The 21,687-nt window shown below is 40.8% G+C and overlaps 3 protein-coding genes across 3 annotated transcripts; all 3 read right to left on the minus strand.

Annotated features, from left to right (window-relative positions):
- Positions 1 to 48: 48 nt before the first annotated feature.
- LOC122133453 (afadin-like) lies at positions 49 to 1,551 on the minus strand. The gene is made up of 6 exons (XM_042709679.1): positions 1,356 to 1,551; positions 1,101 to 1,225; positions 824 to 898; positions 661 to 726; positions 468 to 541; positions 49 to 305 (listed from the first exon to the last, which is right to left on the minus strand). Exons 1-6 carry the CDS (start codon positions 1,549 to 1,551, stop codon positions 134 to 136), a joined length of 708 nt encoding a protein of 235 aa, XP_042565613.1. The 3' UTR covers positions 49 to 133.
- A 5,055-nt stretch (positions 1,552 to 6,606) lies between these two features.
- Positions 6,607 to 14,141, minus strand: oct2 (organic cation transporter 2). Its single transcript, XM_012822402.3, has 11 exons — positions 13,677 to 14,141; positions 13,388 to 13,491; positions 11,981 to 12,135; positions 11,466 to 11,634; positions 10,840 to 10,957; positions 9,723 to 9,829; positions 8,565 to 8,779; positions 8,118 to 8,226; positions 7,802 to 7,914; positions 7,401 to 7,500; positions 6,607 to 7,318 (listed from the first exon to the last, which is right to left on the minus strand). Exons 1-11 carry the CDS (start codon positions 14,073 to 14,075, stop codon positions 7,270 to 7,272), a joined length of 1,638 nt encoding a protein of 545 aa, XP_012677856.2. The 5' UTR covers positions 14,076 to 14,141; the 3' UTR covers positions 6,607 to 7,269.
- A 3,824-nt stretch (positions 14,142 to 17,965) lies between these two features.
- On the minus strand, positions 17,966 to 21,209 carry LOC105895734 (peroxiredoxin-like 2C). Its single transcript, XM_012822413.3, has 9 exons — positions 21,024 to 21,209; positions 20,663 to 20,756; positions 20,523 to 20,576; positions 20,211 to 20,256; positions 19,989 to 20,116; positions 19,583 to 19,697; positions 18,821 to 18,943; positions 18,535 to 18,672; positions 17,966 to 18,278 (listed from the first exon to the last, which is right to left on the minus strand). The coding sequence occupies exons 1-9, from the start codon at positions 21,130 to 21,132 to the stop codon at positions 18,168 to 18,170; spliced, it is 918 nt and encodes a 305-aa protein (XP_012677867.2). The 5' UTR covers positions 21,133 to 21,209; the 3' UTR covers positions 17,966 to 18,167.
- Positions 21,210 to 21,687: the final 478 nt, after the last annotated feature.

The raw sequence follows: 21,687 nt of genomic DNA on the forward strand, positions 1-21,687 counted from the left end.
CTTGATTGGTTTGCCTTCTCCTGATTTTTAAATCTGACAGTAGTGAACATCAACATAATAAGGTATAATATTATAATAAAAAAAGAATATATAAAAAGATAAGGTATCCACTGTATTGTCACACAGGCTAATACTATTCTCCACCTTTGAGTCCATTGAGTTCCATCTCAGCTGATGCTGCTTCACCTCTGGTCATGGCTGGAGGTGGCTGGCTCAGCACATCCTCCAGCCCAAAGAACACTGCTGCTGACTTCACTACCTCCAGGTTCACCGCAGAGCTGGTGTGCAACAAGATGTCTGCTGCCCTGAAACAACACAGATCGTGATACGGACTGTATAGAAGATAAAGATTGAAATGTACTGTACTGAGCCAAGGCATTTTGTTTGTTTCAGTGACGAAAGCTAGATATGCACTTCATGATACTATTTTCCCAAAAGAGGTTGCATTTTACACAACAAATAATTACTTCTCCTGGGAGAGCCCCACTAGACTCTGTCCATTCACACTGAGAAGCTGGTCTCCTGTTGTCAGACGGCCATCCTGCAGACACACAGTGAGCATAACATTACTGCATTTCTGTTTGCAATGTCAAGATCAAACATGTTATATCCGTTTGTTCATCCACTTACAAATTCCTTAAAAGTTACTGCAGTACTTACCACGTGTGCTGCTCCACCCTTCACAACAGACTTGATGAAAATTCCCAGCTTATTCTGTCCCGCTCCCTGTTGAAGAAGTATTTTAGACTCATCCCCACTGATGTGAGTTAAGTTTCTCCGATCTAAAATATGTTTGAAATAATTCCAAAGAGCACATCCTCACCTTGGCTGCTACTATGCTGAGGCCAAGTCCACGGTGCAATGGTTTCTTCAAGGCAATCACCACCACCTCCGGTTTCTTAATGACAAAAATGAAGAAAAAATCAATTCATTTATTTTAATTAAGTTGTTAAAGAACACTAGGCTAAACTGCTAGACCACTATCAGGCAAATGTGATGCATTAGTAATCATAATAATAACTTCAAATAATTCAGCAATCTATTTCTGAAGTGGCTAACCACAGAGCAAACACATGGTTGTGTGTTATCCCAAAACTAACCATCAGTCCAGAGCTGTTAGTCTTGTAACACAAGTTTGTGGAGCCTGAGGACACAGAGTCTGTTCGACTGAAAAAGACTTTCCAAGCGTCAGCAGAGATGGGGTGAAACATCAGAGAACAGAAGCCTGGAAAATAACAAATAGAGTCAGGGTTACTTTTAACTGACATTTTAAACGGTACAATAGATTAACATATATTTGCTTTGAAGTGAAGTAAAACATGACTTCAGAAGTTGTAGGAGGTATTCAATCATGCCTTTGTGGCAGATGGGCTCTAGGAAGTCCCGGAACCCATGTGGAATGCCTTGCATGCTGTCACAGGTATAGCCGTCCTCAGGCAGGAGGAACGGCAGGTGAAGGTCAGAATCCACCTCAAGCTGGATGTCCCATCCCTCTTTCTTCAGCACGTCATCTGTTGTGCTCTCTGCCATAGAAACCAGGCTGTCAATCATACCCTAGATTGAGATAGGGAGGAGAAGAGTCAAACTATACCTAAGGCTTGACATCATGTCAAAGATGGCCTGAAGGTGTAGTGTCATGCATTTGGATTTATGGCCAACTCACTGCTGGTATGGTGGGCAGATTGGCCATCAGTGTGCGTATCTGTAGGGAATTCAGCTTGAAACAGGCCTCATGGACCCTCTTGGTGTCCTGCATGGTGTGTGCACTCATGCTCAAGAGAGTAATGGCCTGAAAAAAAAAAAAAAAAAAGTAAATACATTTAGTTTTTTAATCTCTATGCGTACAAATTACCTTAAGTAATACGATCAAAATGATGATGACAGTGGTTCTTGTGTACAAATGCTTTAAGTTGACTTGGCTCTCCCTCTCTGTCACAAACAACAACACACACCTGCATCACAAGACTTAGGTGGCAGTCAGCTGCCAGCTCCAGGCCCTGCCTCTCAGCCCAGGCAGTAACGAGAGTAAGTCGATGGCGCAGTGTCTCCAACCACTGGGACGGCCTCCAAGGCTGGCCCCTCAGCCCCGGTCCTGAGCCCAGCAGCCAGTTCACCAGCCAGGCGCTCATGCAGTGCAGCAGTTGGGAGAAGAGCTGGATGCTATAGGCTGCATTCACCCTGCATCTACGCAACAAGCTCATGGCTCGCACCAGACAACTCAGCACTCCCTCTTCACGTACATGGAGGAAACAAGACAAACAACGGACAGGGTTTCAGATATGAATGCAGCACAATATCAATGTAGTTCATAAGTCCATTGATATCAGTCCAGCATGATGCAGGTGCTTTTGGTCCACCTTCATATGACCCTGGGACTTTATAAGGACCTTATTGTGAGGATTTCATTTCAAGACAATATTTAGACAGTACATTTTGTAATGGCTTTATTTGAAGTTCTATATGTCACCTATTGCTGAGGACTTGGTTGTCTGTTCCTTAGCATCAATCAAGAAAGATGGCATGTGTCTCTCAAGGTCCTGCTGCAGACGCTGGGATAGGTATCTGAAGAGCACAGGTTTCACAATCACATAAAATAACTGGCATTAGAAGCAGCTAACTATAACATTAATCATCAATGACAACAATTAACACAAAGATAGTATACTAGTAAATGTAATATGTGTGACTAATGTTGCTAATCATCATACTTATCTTTACTACTGATAGTGGATGATAAAAGTCAGTAATAACTATTAGGCAGTAATGAGGCTACAGCTATCTGGTCTGCTATATGAGACAGGGAGGTAAATATAGTCTCAAATGTCTCCTGTCTCACCTGAAGGCCTGGTGTACCAGCTGGGCCAGTGTGCTCTGAGCTGGCCTGGTAAGGGGGTTCAAGTCTCGGTCCTGCCGCAGAAAATTCAGCAGCTCGGATGCGTTGGCCATCCAGAAGGCCAGAGACACAGCAATGGTCTTGTGTTTCTGAGGATCAGAGGTCAGTGTGGGTAGATAATATCACCTCACAAGATTTCATTTATACCCCTACATTCTTCACAACAGGTTTTTTGTTTGTTAATACATCAAAATGCTCTACAAAGAAACCTTTTGTATCTTAAAATAATGTCTAATATATTGATTACATGATGATGAAATACTGTTCAATATCAATTGGATGTCTGTGTTGTTATGTAAAATCTACATTGTGCAGCAATTTAGACCTATCAAATGTGAGCAAGGAATATCTCATTACTAACCTTAATCACAGTGCCTATCATGGCCACCATCTTGCTTGTGATGGCAGCAATGTGGTGTACACTGTCATGAGTACGACCAAGGCGAGAGCGGCCAACCAGGTAAAAAGCATAGGCCGGGGACAGGGGGAAGTGCACAGTGGAGCTGTTGGTGTAGCTCACTATGGCAACCAGAAATGCTTCCTCATCTGAGACAGAGAGAGAACGGGCAGAGCAAGATGGGAGGAAACGGACAGGAAAGGTGAGCCACTGACTTGAAAAGCAATAATTCATGCCTAGTTGCCGGAATGTCTACATGCCAGTGCATGTGATTTGTAGTTTATTTTACTTACTGTAGTCTGTTAACTTAATGCTGACTGGCAGCGTTCGTGTGGATGTGCTGACATGTGGAAAAACAACAGCGTATTTATTTCAAATCCGTAATAGCATACATAAAAGCATTCCGTGTCTTATTCATATTTCATTTCATTCAGTTCAATTTTGATATATCTTCATTAGCAGTAATCATTTTCTCATGTGTAACAATTCTGTGAGACTATAAATTTCACGCAAGAACCAGTAAAAGCTTTCGTGGGCTGCCACACTTTATGGGGAAAAGAAATGCAACAAAATAGGTCACAGTCTATGTTTGGGAAAAGAACAGATACTTGTTCAAACTGATCGTTAAAATGTTTTTATCTTAATATATCTGGGTCTTTCCCAGACTGCCTCACCCTCCATAAGTATGCCCATTCTCTCTGTTTTGGACAGTCGTCTCTGCCTGCTGTGACCTGCGTGGGTCATGGCTTCCGGAGGCCTGAGAAAGGGAGGTTAAATATGTTAATTTCACATTCTTTAGGAACAATGCCTTGCATACACAATGTGCACAGCCCCCATAGATCCAGTAAGTTGCTCATACCAACATAAGAGTACCAAAATGCAAAAACAAACATTAACCCATATACAAATAGATACATCATTGAAACAAAAATAGATAAATTAACATTTAATTAACAAATTCATATTTCATGCTGACAGAATACCTTATCCTGTGGTCCTCCTACAAGGATGATGAACAGAAAATTGATAAAGGGACAAAAATGAGAGATAGCTGGTTAATTTAATGAATTTGTCAACATATCCATAAAAGGTACAGTCATAACCAGTCTAAACCTTATTTAAACAGCAGTCAATTCTCCATTCCCCAGGATGATCAAGGAGATTTTCTATATGGTTTTCACGAGGGTCATTGTCGAGAGTCATTGTTAAAGCAAAGTTCTGTAAGGTCAGTGCTGTTTACTTTACATTAGCAACCAATTCCATCATCTTATGTCTTATGTTTCACCTGGCTTCTTCCCCTTCGCATCAGAGGTTGCTGGAGCTTTAGACGGGCTGGTCCGCTGCTGGTGGCTGGGCTTTTTCATATTTTGTCTGTTACACAGTCAGGGAATGAACATTTGACACAAACAATGGCAAAAGAGAATGGCATATTCTCAATAGCAAATGACATATGAAAAAACTACATCAATAATCGAATATGAGGGCCAAACCAAAGCTTGGCATGAATTGCAATCAAATGTGGTCTAAGGGTTGTAGTATTCTCTATTAAACAAGCCAGGTGTTTCATTCTTATCTTGACAATACACACCACTACATCAGTTCCATCTGTGTTTAAGTCAGCCGAAGATCTTTCTAGACAAGATTCTATTGGACACATGTCCCAGTGTGTAATGAAAAATACTAGTGACATACCCATTCTCTTTCCCATCTTTGTTGTCATTACAACCAATGGAGTTTTCTCTCTTTTTGTCTTTTTTCTCTTTCCTGGACAATGTCCTCTTGAAATTTTGGATGACTCCTGATTTCTCTTTCCTTTCTTCTTCAGCGGTCTATCATAGCAGTGAAATGACAAAAAAAAATAGCACTAAACACGAAAGCATTACTATCCCACTGGGTTTTTGAAGATAAGCAAGAAACACATTGTATATCAAACATACACATTGCTAGCACACTGCCATATGAAACGACACTCTGCTGTCATCCCAATTTAACAGGTCAAACTAAGCATAGAGTAGATAGCCTCTCACCTGCGGTAAAGATGTGTTGTTCCTCAGGACAAAGCGTCCCTCGCAGTTGTTTTTAATCCAGCTGAGTTGCACAAGCAGTGGCTTGTCATTCGGCTCTAGTCGTCTCTCCTCTTCAAAACATAAAGTGGATGAAGAGAAGGATGATGTGTTTCTTATAATCTATAACTGGATTAAACAATGTCAACATGCATCCCATATTTATGTTAATACAATGTAGTGGACCCACTCTGAGTCATACCTTTATTGATATGGACCTCATGTAAAGAGAAGGAGTCAGCCTTCAGCTTCATGTCTGGTCTGAATTTCTCCAGCAGGGTCTCAGTGACCTCCTGGGCTGTGTCCAGACAACCGACACGCAGGCATTTGGTGGCAACATTTCCTGCAACTTGGTCTTCCCAGTAAAACCTCATCACACCGTGGTACTTCAGGTCCTAATGAGACCACATGTTATATTTAATTGACTATTCATTAATTGCACCCTGTGTGGACTTACTGGCTCATTATGTATTTGATAAATAATAGTGTCTAAATATGTAAAAAAAAAAAAAAAAACTTTGTACACAGCGCAAGATAGATCATTTTGACAAAGAAGTGCAGACACTGTAAGCAGACAGTGCTAGAATCTCACCTGGTCTGGCTGGCTGATTTCAAACAGGTCGAGTCTTTTAGAATTCCATTGGTCAATGATGTGGTTAAGTCTATCATGTTCCTGCTCCTTGAAAGCGGCATCAACAGACTCGAGATTTGTGCTGATATCCATTATAGAAAGATAATTTCCATACAAAAGCTCCATTTTCCAAGGGATCAGTACAAATATGAGCTCACAACATATACGCATTGGTTATAACTCCGTTAACAAGTTTGTCTTGAGATCACTAGACCGCAGTGGCACACAACCAACTCCCCTATTTACCCTTTGGAGTGTCACTCCAAATGAATATCACTGATGGCGGACCCCCAACCCTATGCAGCCAACGGCCACCCCAACAATGTCATGACCCCTATTCCAGTTGAGTGCTCAGCCCATTAAGGCTTCAGTTATACACTGTAACTCCAGCCAGCTGCATAGAACCAAAAAAAGTAGCCAGCTGCATAGAACCAACAAAAGAGATACACTGGAAAATCTAATATTTTTCCAGTATTAATTGTCAAATATGAATTGTCATCATGCATAACCTGCAACAGTAGTAAGCTATAGTAGTATAGTAAGCTATATACTGCAAAGCCTATATAATAGGTTACTCTTGGTTTACAGTTGGACTTCTTCATTTCAGATTAATAAAGCACAATTTTTACACCACATATAGAGGTATTTTATTTCTATATTTTTTACAGTTATAGAATGAGAAAAATACTTTTTACAACACAAAATGCCCTCTTAAATATTCCTCCCCTCCTCCCTTTCACCCTTTTAATGAGGTATCTGTTGTCATGCCTCCAGACAGCATACATAAGAACACAATGAAACAAAGACCGATTTGTGGGTCACCAGTCTGATTTCAATGTAAACTATTTCAGCATTGTTTAGCTATACATACATACATACATACATACATACATACATACATACATACATACATACATAATTCAGCAGAAATGGGGAGTTCTCAGAATATTGGCTCCCAACTAATTCCTTTTTATATCAACACAAAAATAGAAAAGGCCCCCAGAAAAAGCCAACCAGCATTTAAGATAATTCTTCTCCTGCAAACTACTACTTGTAAGATGTGGGGATGGCTTCCTGGTCTAAACTTCACCTTGTCTGAGACAAATGCTATTTGATTACTGACTATAGTGCAATCATTAATTGGGCTCACATAGTGGTTGTATAACCTATATGTCATCTGTGCTTTCAGAATTCTTACATCCAGACACAAGCTTTCCATGTGATGAGCCTGTATGAAGCTTCTTGGTGAGCTCTGTAGATTAGCTTGATAACCAGCAATGTGCAGTCAGATGATGCCATCTGCTTTCTTCTCATCCTTACAGAAGCAATTGGTCCTAGAATAGAGGATAACAAGTGCATATATGAACATGAAACCCTTGGAGTCATTAAGAACTTGGTGAGAACAATTAAAAGTACCTTTTCATTTTCTCCAGGTCATCTATAGTCTCAAGCAGGTTGACTCCTCTCATTTCTGGTAAAAGCATGACCAGTGCACTGTAGAGTACAGACATCGTGCCTGGAAACAAAATGAGACAGATGGACACCCGTTGGGTCTTTCATCACCTTTAATTACTTCCTGTAGTCATTTATTTACGTGTTTACAACATGCATATGTAAATGTTTTTTTACATGTATGCTGAAAATGTATGCTACTACTTTCCCATTACTTAGCCCAGTGGCACATTATGTAGCTAACAGAACAGGAAGGCACCACATTTATTAAGTTCTTGTTAGTGTTTCCAGTGGCGGTCAAGGAGGTAGTGGCAGCCAGCTGTAAGCTGCCACAGTAAACACCTCTGGTTAGTTATTAAACGTACCGTACAGGAAGAGAGGAAGCTCCTGCCAGATGTTAGCCAGCCTGTATAACAAGAAAGGAGCCACCACAGAACCTATATCACTGGCTGACGAACACACGGACACACCCAGATTTCTGTGGAAGGCACAAGGATGACATTTAAGGTTCAAAGACACACAACAGAAGTAGATATGCAATAATCACATAGATTTTTGGAACACATAGGTGTATGGAAATGTGTTTTCTCTTTAAGGTGTGCATTAAGCTAACATTCAAGCCTTTCACCATTGTTTTATTTTCTAAGAATGATTTGTGTCTGAGGAGTGGAGCAGAATAACCTGAGAGGAGTTGGGTACAATTCTGAGTTGGCAAAATTCACTGTCTCAAATCCAATTGCAACAGCCAACCTTCCAAGTATTGCCACTGTTTTCTTTAACCACAGAAAGTCTAGAAGAAAACATCTGATTATTTGTGAAATAGATTACAGAGATACACCTAATAATCAATGAGTGGTTTAAAGGTTGCCCACAGAATTGCAAACCACAAACAAGTCTACGGGATTTCAGGATGGTCTCTCTCTGAATTGATTCACTTAAATGTCATTCCACACACATTTACTGAGACACTGAGGCAAACCTGCGACACACTGAACTCTATGACCCATGCACCAGTGGACCTAGAGTCCACCACGCCATTCCCCCTACTTCCTCTGTGACGACATAACATATACCATTCATACTTTGGCATCACCTACAGCCACACTGAGTGGGACATGAGCAGCTTACCAGCTGATATGAATGGGACTGTCAAGCAAGCAACACCACCGATGAAGTTTGATGCGGCCATGAGGGGGCGCCGTCCAATCCGGTCAACTGTAAGATAGAAGATCAGCCCGGTAGGAAGCTCAACTACTGCTGAAATAAAGAAGTCCAGGAACACGTTGTTTCCTGAAATTCCCAGACGCAGCACCAGTCCCTGGAAGACAACTGTGCTTGTAAACCTGTTGAGGTAAAGAGAACACATTTGAGATACAGGGGAGAAAAACTTAATAAAATATCTTAAATGTTTGTAACATTTCAACTGTGAGGATTTTCAAACTTGCATTTCAAACAAGAAATTGTGTCAATTTAAGAGTATGACATGAGGAGTACCCAGTTTGTGTAGTCACCTGTGTCCACAGAAAGTAATTAGCGCTGCTCCCTACTGCTAACATAAAAAAAAAAAAATGTAGATGCTAATAGATTATGACTCCTGAATACAGTCACCAAAGCCAAGCCTTACACCAAATCAAATCATTGAAGACCTCTAAATATTAAAGAGAGGAAATATGTCTATGAAATAAGTTGTAAGAATAGTTAGCTCACTTGTAACCAAACAAGTTGTAAAAACAAAACAAGTGAAGTGCACTCCATCCCTTACATTCAAATATGTTGCAAAGACATCTTTATCTCTGAAAACAATCAGTCCATTGCTGAAGCAGACCTGACCTGACCTGCACTGGCATGATGTGATGTCCCAGCACTCACTCATCAGTTCCTGCTGAACTTATAAAACTCCATAGCAAGACTGATGAGTGTAATAAGTAGCCAGTGGGCTTATGATTAGCCCACTTGGTGTACTATAACGCATGCCGAGAGGACCGACTGCTTACATGAAAGCTGACCAGTCATCTCCAGCCCTCTGTCCCAGGTGAACACACCTTTATTAAACGCTTTGTTTCAATAATAAGAAGAGGAATGTCTGATTATTGTACCTTAAGAGGCTCAGACACTTTAGTACTACAGACACAGACAGTATCAGTAGCACTGTAAATGCCTCTACTCTACAATCTAGTTTCTGTATTCTTCTCAAAACAAGGTTTCTTATGCCGACTATTCTGGAAACACCTGAAGAATTAAGAATCCTGAGTTAAATCTTTGGACTGATCTCAAGTAGGACGTTACCAGGCATAAATGAGGATCAAAGTGATTCTTCTGATGTTTGGAGTCCGGAACAAATCCATAAAAGAGGGGCGGTTCAGATCTTCCTGCTTTTCTGTGAGGGGGTCAACCTAAACAAAAATACACAGAACACGCATTCAAGTATTCATAAAATCACCTGTAAGGACACAGCAAGTTTTCCTTTTTTAGTTTCTTAAATAACCACACCCTTAAGATCTATTAGACCTGCTGAGGTATCTTTATGTAACCAAAATGTAACTTCTGTTTGATGACGGTGTACTTAATTCGACTTAGCTGGAGTCTCAGTGTTTGTGGTATTAATCAATCAATCAATCAATCAATCAATCAATCAATCAATCAATACCACAGTGTAGAACCAAATCTGTGGCAACTAGACTGTGGCTTACATTTCACAATGAATCCATAGTTAGTGACTTTGTATTACCACATACGCCATCTGCTCTGTAGGACAGGACAGTGAAAAAGTCTGGACAGTGAAAATGTCCAAAGCTTGACATCTCTCATATCTTATACTGATGAAATAATCGAGGACAGAACCAGTGCAGACTTAGAATTGAAGGCATGTCTGGGATTTTAACCCTCTGTGGCCTGATGAAAACACCTGTTCATTCTGTGCATGATTCATGCATGAAAAAGTGTTTGCATGGAACAGGAGGGACGGGTTTAAAAATATGCAATGTTCAAAGAATATTAAACATCTGCGGTCTGAAAAAGAGTATTAATAACATCTGCGGTCTAGCACAGCCAATGGTCGGACAGGAACATCCTCACGTGTCCTTAAACAATCTAACCTAACCTCTTTTTGTTCTTTAGCACAATTACTTTCTATTTCACAATGACAAAAGAAAATGTACCCCGAAATAACAAGATTTAATCAGCTCCCCGAGTTGAGGAGAGGTTCATCATTCAAGTCCATACAATGGAATCAAGGAATAAGATGCCCCATGGAATAATACTGAAAAATGCTCTGTTTTCTGTAAATTCCACCTATGAGATATAACTCTGGAAGCGTTGCTTCTCTCTAAAATACTGCATCATATACATTCACAGAATTAATGATACATACACAATAACATAGTTTTGTGAGGGAAAAACATACCATCCTGAGATTCTCTGGCAGAGACGTGTTGTTGCATTTAGCAATGCTTTCCACAATAACCATGGCCTCCTGGGTTCTCCTCTGTGATATCAGCCACCGAGGAGACTCTGGAACAAGCCTACAAACAACATTTTTCAATCCAGTGAATTGAGTTTAACTCACAAATTGACTAGCACAGCAGGTGTGGACAAGTATACTATGGTCTAAATTGGGTTTATCATTCTTTTAAGAACAACGCAAAGCTTCATTATGGTGCTCACACACTGATTCCAGTCTTTCAATCTAATATTTTGTGTAAGCATTAGTAAACAATGTTTCACTCTTAAGTTATTTTTTCTACAATGAAAAATATACACCACAACCCTCTTCACATATATATTTTCTTAGAGAAATCAGAAAGCACACTTCTAAAAAACAGTGTGCCCTCCTGACAGCTCTACTGGCTCCATGTTGGCAACTTAACTTTGCCCACACAGGTCATGAGAGTAGCACCCATAACTCCTCCATAAGATTGGGTCCCAGGTTTAAGTCCAGATTTGAGTGTGTGTGTGTGTTTGAGTGTGTGTGTCTGTGTGTGTGTGTGTGTGTGTGTGTGTTTGAGTGTGTGTGTGACATTTGTGTTTTACCAGTAGTAAGCCAGGAAAACAAATGTGGGGATGGTCATGACCAGCTGCAGGGTCCTCCAGGAGTGGATGTAGTAGGCAAAACATGGCATAATCACCATGCCAACGGAGTAGATTGTTCTTGACATGACAGAGACAAATTTCCTGTTGCTTGATCCGAAGAATTCAATTACTGCATCAGAGAGAGAACTCAATTTCAGAATAAACAACATGTAATCCAACCTGGGGAACCTTTATACTAAAAGAATGTTTCTCTACAACAGGATGAAAATGAGATGAAAATGTTCCTAGGGGGAAACAGACTATTCATGCGTTTTCGCACATTCCTGTCTTGGGGCTCAAAATAACTGTCAGACATCAAACTTCAAAGACTGAAACGTAACCATCCCTACTACGTTTTGACATAGGGGGCAGGAGGGTGACAATAAGCACCTTTCTCCGACAAATCTTCTACTTCCACAATATGTTTTTGAAATAAGCCCATACAAAATGGGAAATATCAGTTGTGGAGGACATACCAAGGACATATATGGCTGTCCACGCTCCCTTTGCAAAGAATCCCTGGAGGAAGCGGAAGGCCAGCAGCAAGGGGTAGAATGAGGAGAAGGCCACGCCCACCCCAGCCAAACCCAAGCCAAGCATGGAACCAAGGAAACATGGCTTTCTGCCAAACCTGCAGCATGAGGTGTGAATACATAAGATTACCAAATCACCAGTACTAAATTGACACTTCAGAACAATGCTAAGCTAAAAGGAACATACAGATTTTAATAGACACCTAAAACGTCATACACCAAAGGCTCTGACCCTGTGAAGACACATGAGCAAAACTATGATAATTTTTTTTTTTACAGCAAAGGTTTGGGTGAAAGACCAGTGTGTCTGTAGTGTGTACAATACTGCTTTTCCCCAAGACAGACCTTCAGGCAATGAACAAGAAAGACCCCCTCTGAGTCTCTTTAAGCTTGTCTATGTGTCCATGAGGGAGGGCAGACACATGGCTGACGTGTCTACACAGGCCTAGGATCTGTATGGAGACACATACTGAGACCCTCAGACTAGAGACTCATGACCGCTCCTGCGCGACCAGCCTAGCTGTAGCCCTGAGAGTTGGCGGACTGTGGTGGAACTCCCCTCCCACTGGATCTAGGTAGAAGAAACGGGTTACAGGAGTAGGTTTGATGAGCTTTATTTAACCGCAGACACGATAGGGCCTAAGTCAGCCCCTTGATTGTCCCCATAGGAATGCACAATAAAATGCTAATAAAGGTTTCATTTTGGAAAAGGACATTGCCAGCCAGTGTGTGGGATATCTGTTCAAGTGTTTGGGTAAAAGGACATTTGCCACCAATATCAAAATATTTTTCCAAATACCGGCGCCTGCCATTAGTCGACGAAGTACTTGTTCTGCTCTGCTCTGATACGACATTTAAACTGTGCTAGTACCATTTTCCAATACAGCATCAGCCACTGATAGTAATGGGAGTGAAACATCCTCACTCTCTCCCTGTCTATTTGTTTGTGCTCACACTACTGGCCCAGACGCAGGATAGAAAAGAGTGTTTGACTCGCGTACCCAATCAAACACTCTTTTCTATCCTGCCAGTACAGCACCTAAACAATCCTGTGATGAATCGGTGTATAACAAGAGAGGCTGTGTATATACAGGATATATGAACCACAATAGGAGGATTGGTCAGAGCATGTTTGAGAGACTGGAAAACATCTTCACACTCACGGGACCAGTGACACATATCCATGCCCACTCTAGCAATCAATTGTGATGGACAGAATTGCAGTGTGTTAAACACAGCAGACTCAATGCCATCTTGACATGCATCCACTTAGAGGATTATAGATTGTTGTTGTGGATTCATACATGCACTGTAATGACTGTATGTGAAAAATTGTTAAAAGCTCCTAACCTGTCAGCAATATATCCAGTGATCAATGCTCCAATGAAGAAGCCTGCAGCTAGAAACACCTGGTTGAGATCTGCCAACCAGGACTTGTCACACACCAGGGAGAACTGCGAAGAAAAAGTGAATGACACGAAAATGACAAAAGTTGACATATCAATATTGACAAAGTTGGACTGTAAATTATGCTCTTGATCAGCATATCAGCATATGAAAGTGTTATGAGGTAAAAAAAAAAATGAAGTACATTGAGGACAAACACAAATTATCTTATACATTATACATTTAACTATACCTCGGTCACAACGCTTGTGTGATTTGAGTCGAACACCCATCCGTGGTCGCAGGATTCACGCTCAGGTGTGACTGCAAAGAGACTGGAGGGTTGACTGATGTTGCTGCTGCTGCAGTTAATCATACTCGTGTTCCAATCCACATCAAACTTCTGGCAGCTGCCGGACGATCCATGGGGTGCAGTCAGCTGCCGCAGCTCCCTCTCCGTCCAGCTACAGGCGCCCTGTATACGCTCTGCGTGTTCAATTCGGCACCAGTGCTGCGGTGAATTTCCCAAAAACACGACCCCCACCAAGACGAATGGGAAGAGCGCGAGTGGCAGACAGCCCAATATTGAAATTCTCCGCTGATACGGACCAAAGTCTCCGACTCGGCAAAGGAGTTCATCAAAACTCGGCATTCTGCAAGTCGCAGTTAGTAGTCTGTAGTGCACTTCTTCCAGGTGTAAGGACAGTGCTCATTTGCCTTTATAAGTTAAGACAGAAGAATTTGGAGGTGTGGCCATATGTGAGTTCAAAGTCAAAACGATTTTTGACCGTTTCTTTATGTTACACGTTATAATAAAAAAGCTCTGGGATTCGTTATAACGTTACTTTAAAAACGATCACCTATCAATCATTCACATCACTTTTCTTTCATTCCTTCACATGCCTTCTCAGTTTCCCTTTTTTCTAATCTGCGCACCTGACATATTTCTTTTCATCTCCACACGAGCTATCTTTACTAGGTAATGAACACCTTTTTTTCTGAGTATTGTTAGTCATTGGTGTCTATTGCCGTGACTTGACCAATAATCTGCAAATGATGAGCGTAGGCCACACATTCTTGCCCGTGTGAAAGGGCTACGTTTATGATACAGTATGTGACCAATTTGAATGACAAAGAACATTCCCGTTATTATTTGACTCGTATATTTTTTGGGTTGGGTTACAGAGTAAGATGGTACAACATAATATAAGCACTCAGTTCAAGTCTGACACAACAAGAGAACTGCAATATTCGGTTCCATCAGTCCCCTATATGAGCAATTCTATGTTCACACTAGAATTACCATCTAAGTAACCACCACCGATATGGAGATTCCTTCTGTCATGTATGTTAGTGTCTTCTGGGTGCGAGTCTCTACCATGACAAGAAGTGCTGAATCATCAGGAACAGTTCCAGAGTGGTCTTCCAAGCACGTGGATGGCAGGTTGAAGTGAACAGGTGTCCAAGGGCAGGGGCGTAACTATAGGGGGTGCAGCAGGTCCGTGGGTCTTGGGGGCCCGTAGCCGGGGGTTTTTCGTGCCCAAGAAAAATATCTGCGCAGGGGGAGGAGGCTTGGCGGCGGGTGTTAGTGACATACCCTGACAATTTCACAGTTTAAAGTGTTGTAGGCTGAATATCTGCGCAGGGGGAGGGAGCGTGGTGGCGGCGGCTACAAAAATGTTTGGGAACCACTGCCTTACGCCACTGACTAGGGCCTGTCATAATAGCCTGCACCTTGGCCCGTGGTAACTACATTACGCCACTGTCCAAGGGCCATGTATCCATTGTGGCTATAGGACTGAGTCCACATGAGTTCACAGCTCCAGGAGGCCCAGAAAGCCCAAGGACACACAGAAACAGGGAGGCGCTTGCGGCACTATTGGCCATGCCACTTGGTTAGGTAACAGACAAAGGGAGATTGGAAACATTTGTCACAACATAAAATGGTGTAAACAATGTCAGGAAATAACACACTGAGATCCTACAATCCCACATATGATAGCTTTGCGCAACTTCAATAAGTAATCATAAAAACATCTAAGTGGCAATTAAAGAAAGGACATGAAGTGGGGCATTTTCAGGCTTAAATCACACCAGAACAATAGGCATTGCACCATAGTGTTATCTGTGAGATCTGGGCATTGAAGCAAAGGCTGCTGCATTTGCATCTACAAGAAAAGGAAACAGCCACAGACCAAGAAACAAACAACAAAATCATGTATTGTAACACCCAGAGTGCAGATATAAGGCTTTTTAAGCGTCTTTGAGAACTTTGAAAAGTGCTTTATAAATGGGATTATTATTATTATTATATTGCTAATGTATCAGTGATCAGTTGAGGTTTGAAGATTTCCCAAAGGGTTTCATTAAATATATGCAAATTGTCTCTAGAATGCCAAGTTTGTACATATGAGTATGGTCAGTAGGAGACCATATCACATCCACTTGTGTTATCAATTGTCACTTGTGTGATTTAAGGGAAACATAAATGGCAACTTTGTCTTTCGGTAGCGACCGCACATGATCAAACAGCATTATCTGGGCCGGTGATAGGTGGGGATGCCTCTTTTAAAACCTTCCCATGCTGATTGGTCAAGTGACCGGCCGCTGTATATATTGATATAATATGGTGGTTCAGATCTGACAGTGTACAACATTTTAGCATAACCTAGGATGTGGCCAAGGATGTGGATTAAGAATTTCTAAAAAATCTTAACAAAAGGCCTTAGTGGATGTGAACTGTGCTGGCATCTTTGGGCCAACCGGGGCTAGTGGCCTGGGGCCTCAAGCCGCGAGAACAAAGCCATTTGTCACAACGGACACCTGTCTAAAGTATTACAGTTGTGTTAGTTGTTTTCCCTGACATGATCAAGCTACTATTGCACGTTATAATTAAACCATATATTAAGCAGAGCCCCCTGATTTTGCATGCTGACCACCTTCAAAGATTCTCTATTTTTTAATTGGATGTTAATGTTATTTGGTAGCATGTAGGTTATTGGATTGTTTTTGTAACTGAACCTCTCTTACCTGACTCCGCTAACCCTGCCTTTCACCGCCTCAAGCACCAGTCAGCCCTGTTGGGCCCAAGGGTAATTGGCGGGCCAAAAACCCCTGGCTGCTCGCCACGAGGAAGCCCCGAGGAGGCATGTTCAAGCACATGTACATTCACTTTACATTAAATGACCCAGTTTGTCACTAGGGTTCAGGTTGTTCAGGTTTTTTCACTTATTAAATAATAATAATAACCTATTATATAGCTGTAAAGAACACATTTGACTTTGGAACCACTGTTTAAGGTTGTTGGAATTTTCAGCATGACAGTATTATCACCGAAGTATGTAGTAATCTATCGTTTAGTCTTATCCAGACAATTCCATGTACAGGTCTTGTGACAGAGTATGACATGCGTCTTTTCCCCCTTTTCAGTCATATTCTGTGGCTTTCTTAATCTGCCATTTTGCAGAATATTAATGGTTGTAGTCTTAGTAGTGTCTTCTTTTCTTCCAACAGTTCCATTAATGTGTTTGAAGTACTACTATGAAAACACTGAAACCTGCATATTGCTATGATCAGAATCCATGCATTTTTCTACCCAAACACTGAGACCACACACCAAGCAGGAATGTTATGTTCAGACCTCCTGCTGTGTATGGCTGGGCTGTTCCAACCCATATAGATCATGCATTTTAATAGAACACAGGCTTGAAAATACACTGCACAAAGATGACAGACTCTTCTGTGGTAAAATATTAGACTCTTTTGAACCTTCTCTCATTTTGCTTTGATTAAACGGTCTACCCCTGAATATGATTCTGCTAATGGATAATCTCACCCACAGTATCTATTCTGGTGTCCCAATTCTCGGAAGAGCTGGCACAACTTGGGGCAAGACTCAGACAGGTCACTATGACACAAACACCTAATCTTGAATCTACACATTAACCTTTATTGCTAACTACTGAGAATAAACAAGGCCTTGCATACAAGTATTCACCCCCTTGGATGTTTTACCCTTTTATTGCTTTTATAAATCAATCATGGTCAATATAAGTTGGCTTTTTTGACAAAAATGTCAAAGTGAAAACCGATTTCTACACAGTTATGTCAATTAAATACAAATATGTATGAAAAATAAGTGATTCCATAAGTATTCACCCCCTTTAAAGTGACTGACCTAATTCAACAGAGATCCAGCCAATTGCTGCTAGAAGTCTCACAATTAGTGAAATGGGGATCAGTGTGCAGTGAATGTGTCTCAAGTGAACTTATATTGACCATGATTGATTTATAAAAGCAATAAAAGGGTAAAACATCCAAGGGGGTGAATACTTATGCAAGGCACTGTATATGTGAAAATACACTAAATTCACCCAACATATGGGAATGTAACAAATCCAATTCCATTCTGACAATTATGTCAAAATTTCACAATCCAATATAACTGCTGGATTTTAATTTTTTTAAAGATATCTTCCCACAAAAGTGTGTCTTTTGAAAACTCAAAGTCTGTCCTGATCTCAAAACATTGACATTTCACCCTTTGTATTTAAACAAGGGACATTTTATTTTTTGCATCATTTTAGAACTTAATGGGGGTCATGTGGGGACCTCTAGGTGATTTGGCATGGAATGACCCAAATGCATATGGCTAACTAATGACAGTGGGATACATCTTTCATTTATCTATGTTTAGCTTTTGCAACTTTTGAATTGACATGCTCCCCTTGTTTCTGGGCAGTGGTCAGCTGATGGCAGATAGGATGTCGTCCACTCCAGGCCTGTCCAAGGGGCTGGTGCAGCCATGAGAGAAGAGCACTCTGCCACTGTCATCAAGGATGACGTTACCACCCAGCTGAAAGAAGGCACATCACTCCACTGTAAACAACTTTAAATCATGATGACAGCACTAAAAGATTGTAGCTCACAATAATAGCCCTAAGAGAAACTAACATCTAACAAAAGCTAAATTAGAGAATTTTACGGAGAGCCTCAGCATTGAGAAAACATAAGAGAAAACCCAACACGTATGTGTTTTTTATGGTGTATTTTCATGCAGATGGATGGACCCAACTTAACATCTGTCTCTGGCCTTGATTTTGCGGACCCACCTGGAACATATCATCCTGAATTGTTGGCAAAGGTCGTGGGAACTCAAGGTTGCTGAGGATAAACTCAGAGTACTGCAGCATGTTGTTAAAACTCAAAACGTGCGAGAGAGACACTCTGAAGCCAAAGGCAGAATACACCTGATAAGAATAGGCATGTTATGCTTTATGAAATGATACCATCATTCAGCTTCTGTAGTTTTAACAAACAGATGAGTTAATTCACATACTATATAAGGATGTTCGTGTTTACAAGAGTGAGAAGATACAGAGGTGACCTTTGGCTTACATTCCTCTGAGGGTCCAGCAACATGTCATAAGGGCAACCTGTTTCCTTCAGCCAGTGAAGCGCCCCCTCCTGGCAGCCAAATGAAACTACCACAACTCGGAGGGATCGTTGATCTAGGTCCCCCTAAAAGCAGAAGCACACTGAGATTAAGGGGGAAGCATAGAGTTTTTGTTTGCTTACATTCAAATATGCCTACATTTACCTCTTGTTCTCTATGAGTATTAGTATTTGTCATTCATATAGCTTGTATACACTCTATTTTATAAGTATTTTTTAATATTCCTTTTAAATCACAGAACATATGGGAATATTTAGGAACACTGTATTTTCAAAGTGCTCTCAGAATTACATTCATGCGATATGTCTAGAGGGGACTTTTTCCTTCTCAATGTAAAAATTGGTTTGTCCTGTATATATTAATTGGGTTGCATCTGTTGTACAAATGTGGAACACAGATAAAAACATTAAATTGTATCACCTCAAAATGAATGAACAATGAATGAATGAGCAGCTGTAATATTCACCAGGAAAAATAACTGTGTTTTCAGTATTGAGAGGCAATGGTGTGTTATAAAATGGGCCTGCTTGACACAAACAGTAGTACTAATAATTTCTCTCTCTCTCTCTCTCTCTCTCACACTCTGTGTGTGAGTGTGTGTGTGGGTAAATGTGGCACGATGAATTTTCATTTCACCTAAATGTATGGTCCAACTCTTAGCTACAGGCATATACCTCTGTGAAGATGACCACGTTAAGCCATACCTGACGGGCCTCTAGTTCCTTGAGGTGGAGGCGACAAAGGAGGCAGGAGAACTGGCGTATTAAAACCAACAGGGTTTTACTGCCTTTCCCAAGGTACTTACCTAAACTCACAGCACTATACATCTCACACAAAGAAAAAAACACACATGAAAACCCGCCAATTTACATAATTACACAAGGAACAATCTTTGACAATGATTTCCCAAGGTACTTACCTAAACTCACAGCACTATACATCTCACACAAAGAAAAAAACACACATGAAAACCCGCCAATTTACATAATTACACAAGGAACAATCTTTGACAATGATTTCCCCTTTGCATATATTTCAGGTCAATAATTCCTCAGTTCGAGACCCTTTGGATCAGTGAGATGTTAATGAGTTCAGTGTATATGAACTCACTCCCCATTGCGGGCATCTGTGAACACAGTGTCAGCTGGCAGAGATGTCACTGTCACGGTGTGGCTGAGGGGGCCATTTCTTAGCGGAAGCTTACGGTCAAGCCCCTCCAGGAACGCATCCCACTCAGCCTGCAGAGCGCCAGTGGGAAAATAATACATTTTTATGTTAGTATGAATCGGAAATATGTTTCAGATTTTCTGAGAAAAAAGGTTGTCAACGTACACTGAGCTGTAAAAGGGTTTCCACTGTCTCCTGTACCTCTGCGTAACTGTAAGAGGTAATAAAAAATGGTTCTGAAAAAATAAAAATGAAATCTGACAAAATGACTAGACATGGTTAGAGCATTGAGGGAATCTTCACCTTTATCATATTTTTTATCTTAACTGAAGATTACACGAGCACAGAAGGTCATACTATATAATCAGTTTTCTGTTCATCCTCCATCCAATTAAAGGATGGTGTGCTATAAGCTGCCTACTCTTAAAGAGGTGAGAAAAAAATAACAAAAAAAAACTTAAACTTGAACTATCATACCGGAACTTGCTGCTCCAAAGGAACTCCGCTTCCTTTTTCGTCTTCACAGATAAACTGCGGGGCATTTAAACGGGAGTTCAGTAGAGTTCTGATGATGAAACTAATGTAATTTGCCCTAATTGTAATTAATATTTTATTACCCTTTGTATAATTCAGCACCTGCCTCGATCAACCCCAGAAGTGATTTTGGTCTCTCAATACTGATTTTGTTCCTAATGAAATCTTGCAAGGATCCTAAATAAGTAAGTAAGACATTTCTCTCGGTTAGGAAAAGACAGCAGGTTAGACTTCGGGCAAATTGAAAGGAGCTATTTTGGTAAGCTTCTGTCCACAGGCCAATTTTCAATTCACCGGGGCATTTTTACATTATTTCACGATAATAGTGTTCGCAGTAGGCTACCAAAAGACTTGGAGCTAACACCATTCATCCCATTAGCAACGGTAACCATATATAGTGAAAAGCAAGAACATGGTCTGTCTCCGTATTATTCCAGAGCCTACCAGTTTCAACCTCTCCTTGGGCGATTTGGAGTAAGCTTTTCCCGGTTAAAACAAATCTGGTCAAGGTGTTTACAAGCGTTACAGGGAAGTCAGCAGTCTTCTCAGCCATTTTGCCCTTGGTATGATGCCAGTGGTATCAAAGTCTCAGCAAAGATATTTATAGTCATTGAGATAAGCAAAGCAACCCCTCCACTGTGTTAAATTCGACCTAACTACACCAGCAGCCTATTTTATCTACCGAAAATCTCACCTCTTTTCCCCTGACCTTTATGGTATGATCTTTGTTCTTTGCTTGGCCTATAGCATACTAACAATATCCCCTGGTGTATTGAATGCAGTTATTCATTGGGTCATTTTCATATCCTTAACCCTCCTATTGTGTTTAGGTCATAGTGACCACAAACATAGAAATCGGTTATGAAACCGACATTTTTGGTTTCTTGGGGCTGTAACACTGTGACAAATTGTAAAGCTGTACTTAAATATTTAAGTGAGTTATAAGATAAATTGAATCCCAAATCCCATAATGACCCAAACATAATAGGAGTTATTTTTTCTCAGCACAATAGAAGGGTTTATCCGGTAGTGCACACTCAAATGTGTTTTTTGAGCTGTAAACCCATGATATGTACTGTGATGAAACACATCAATGCTAGTGTTGATA

This window comes from Clupea harengus, chromosome 14 (genome assembly GCF_900700415.2).
Source record: "Clupea harengus chromosome 14, Ch_v2.0.2, whole genome shotgun sequence".
NCBI classification, from domain to species: domain Eukaryota; kingdom Metazoa; phylum Chordata; class Actinopteri; order Clupeiformes; family Clupeidae; genus Clupea; species Clupea harengus.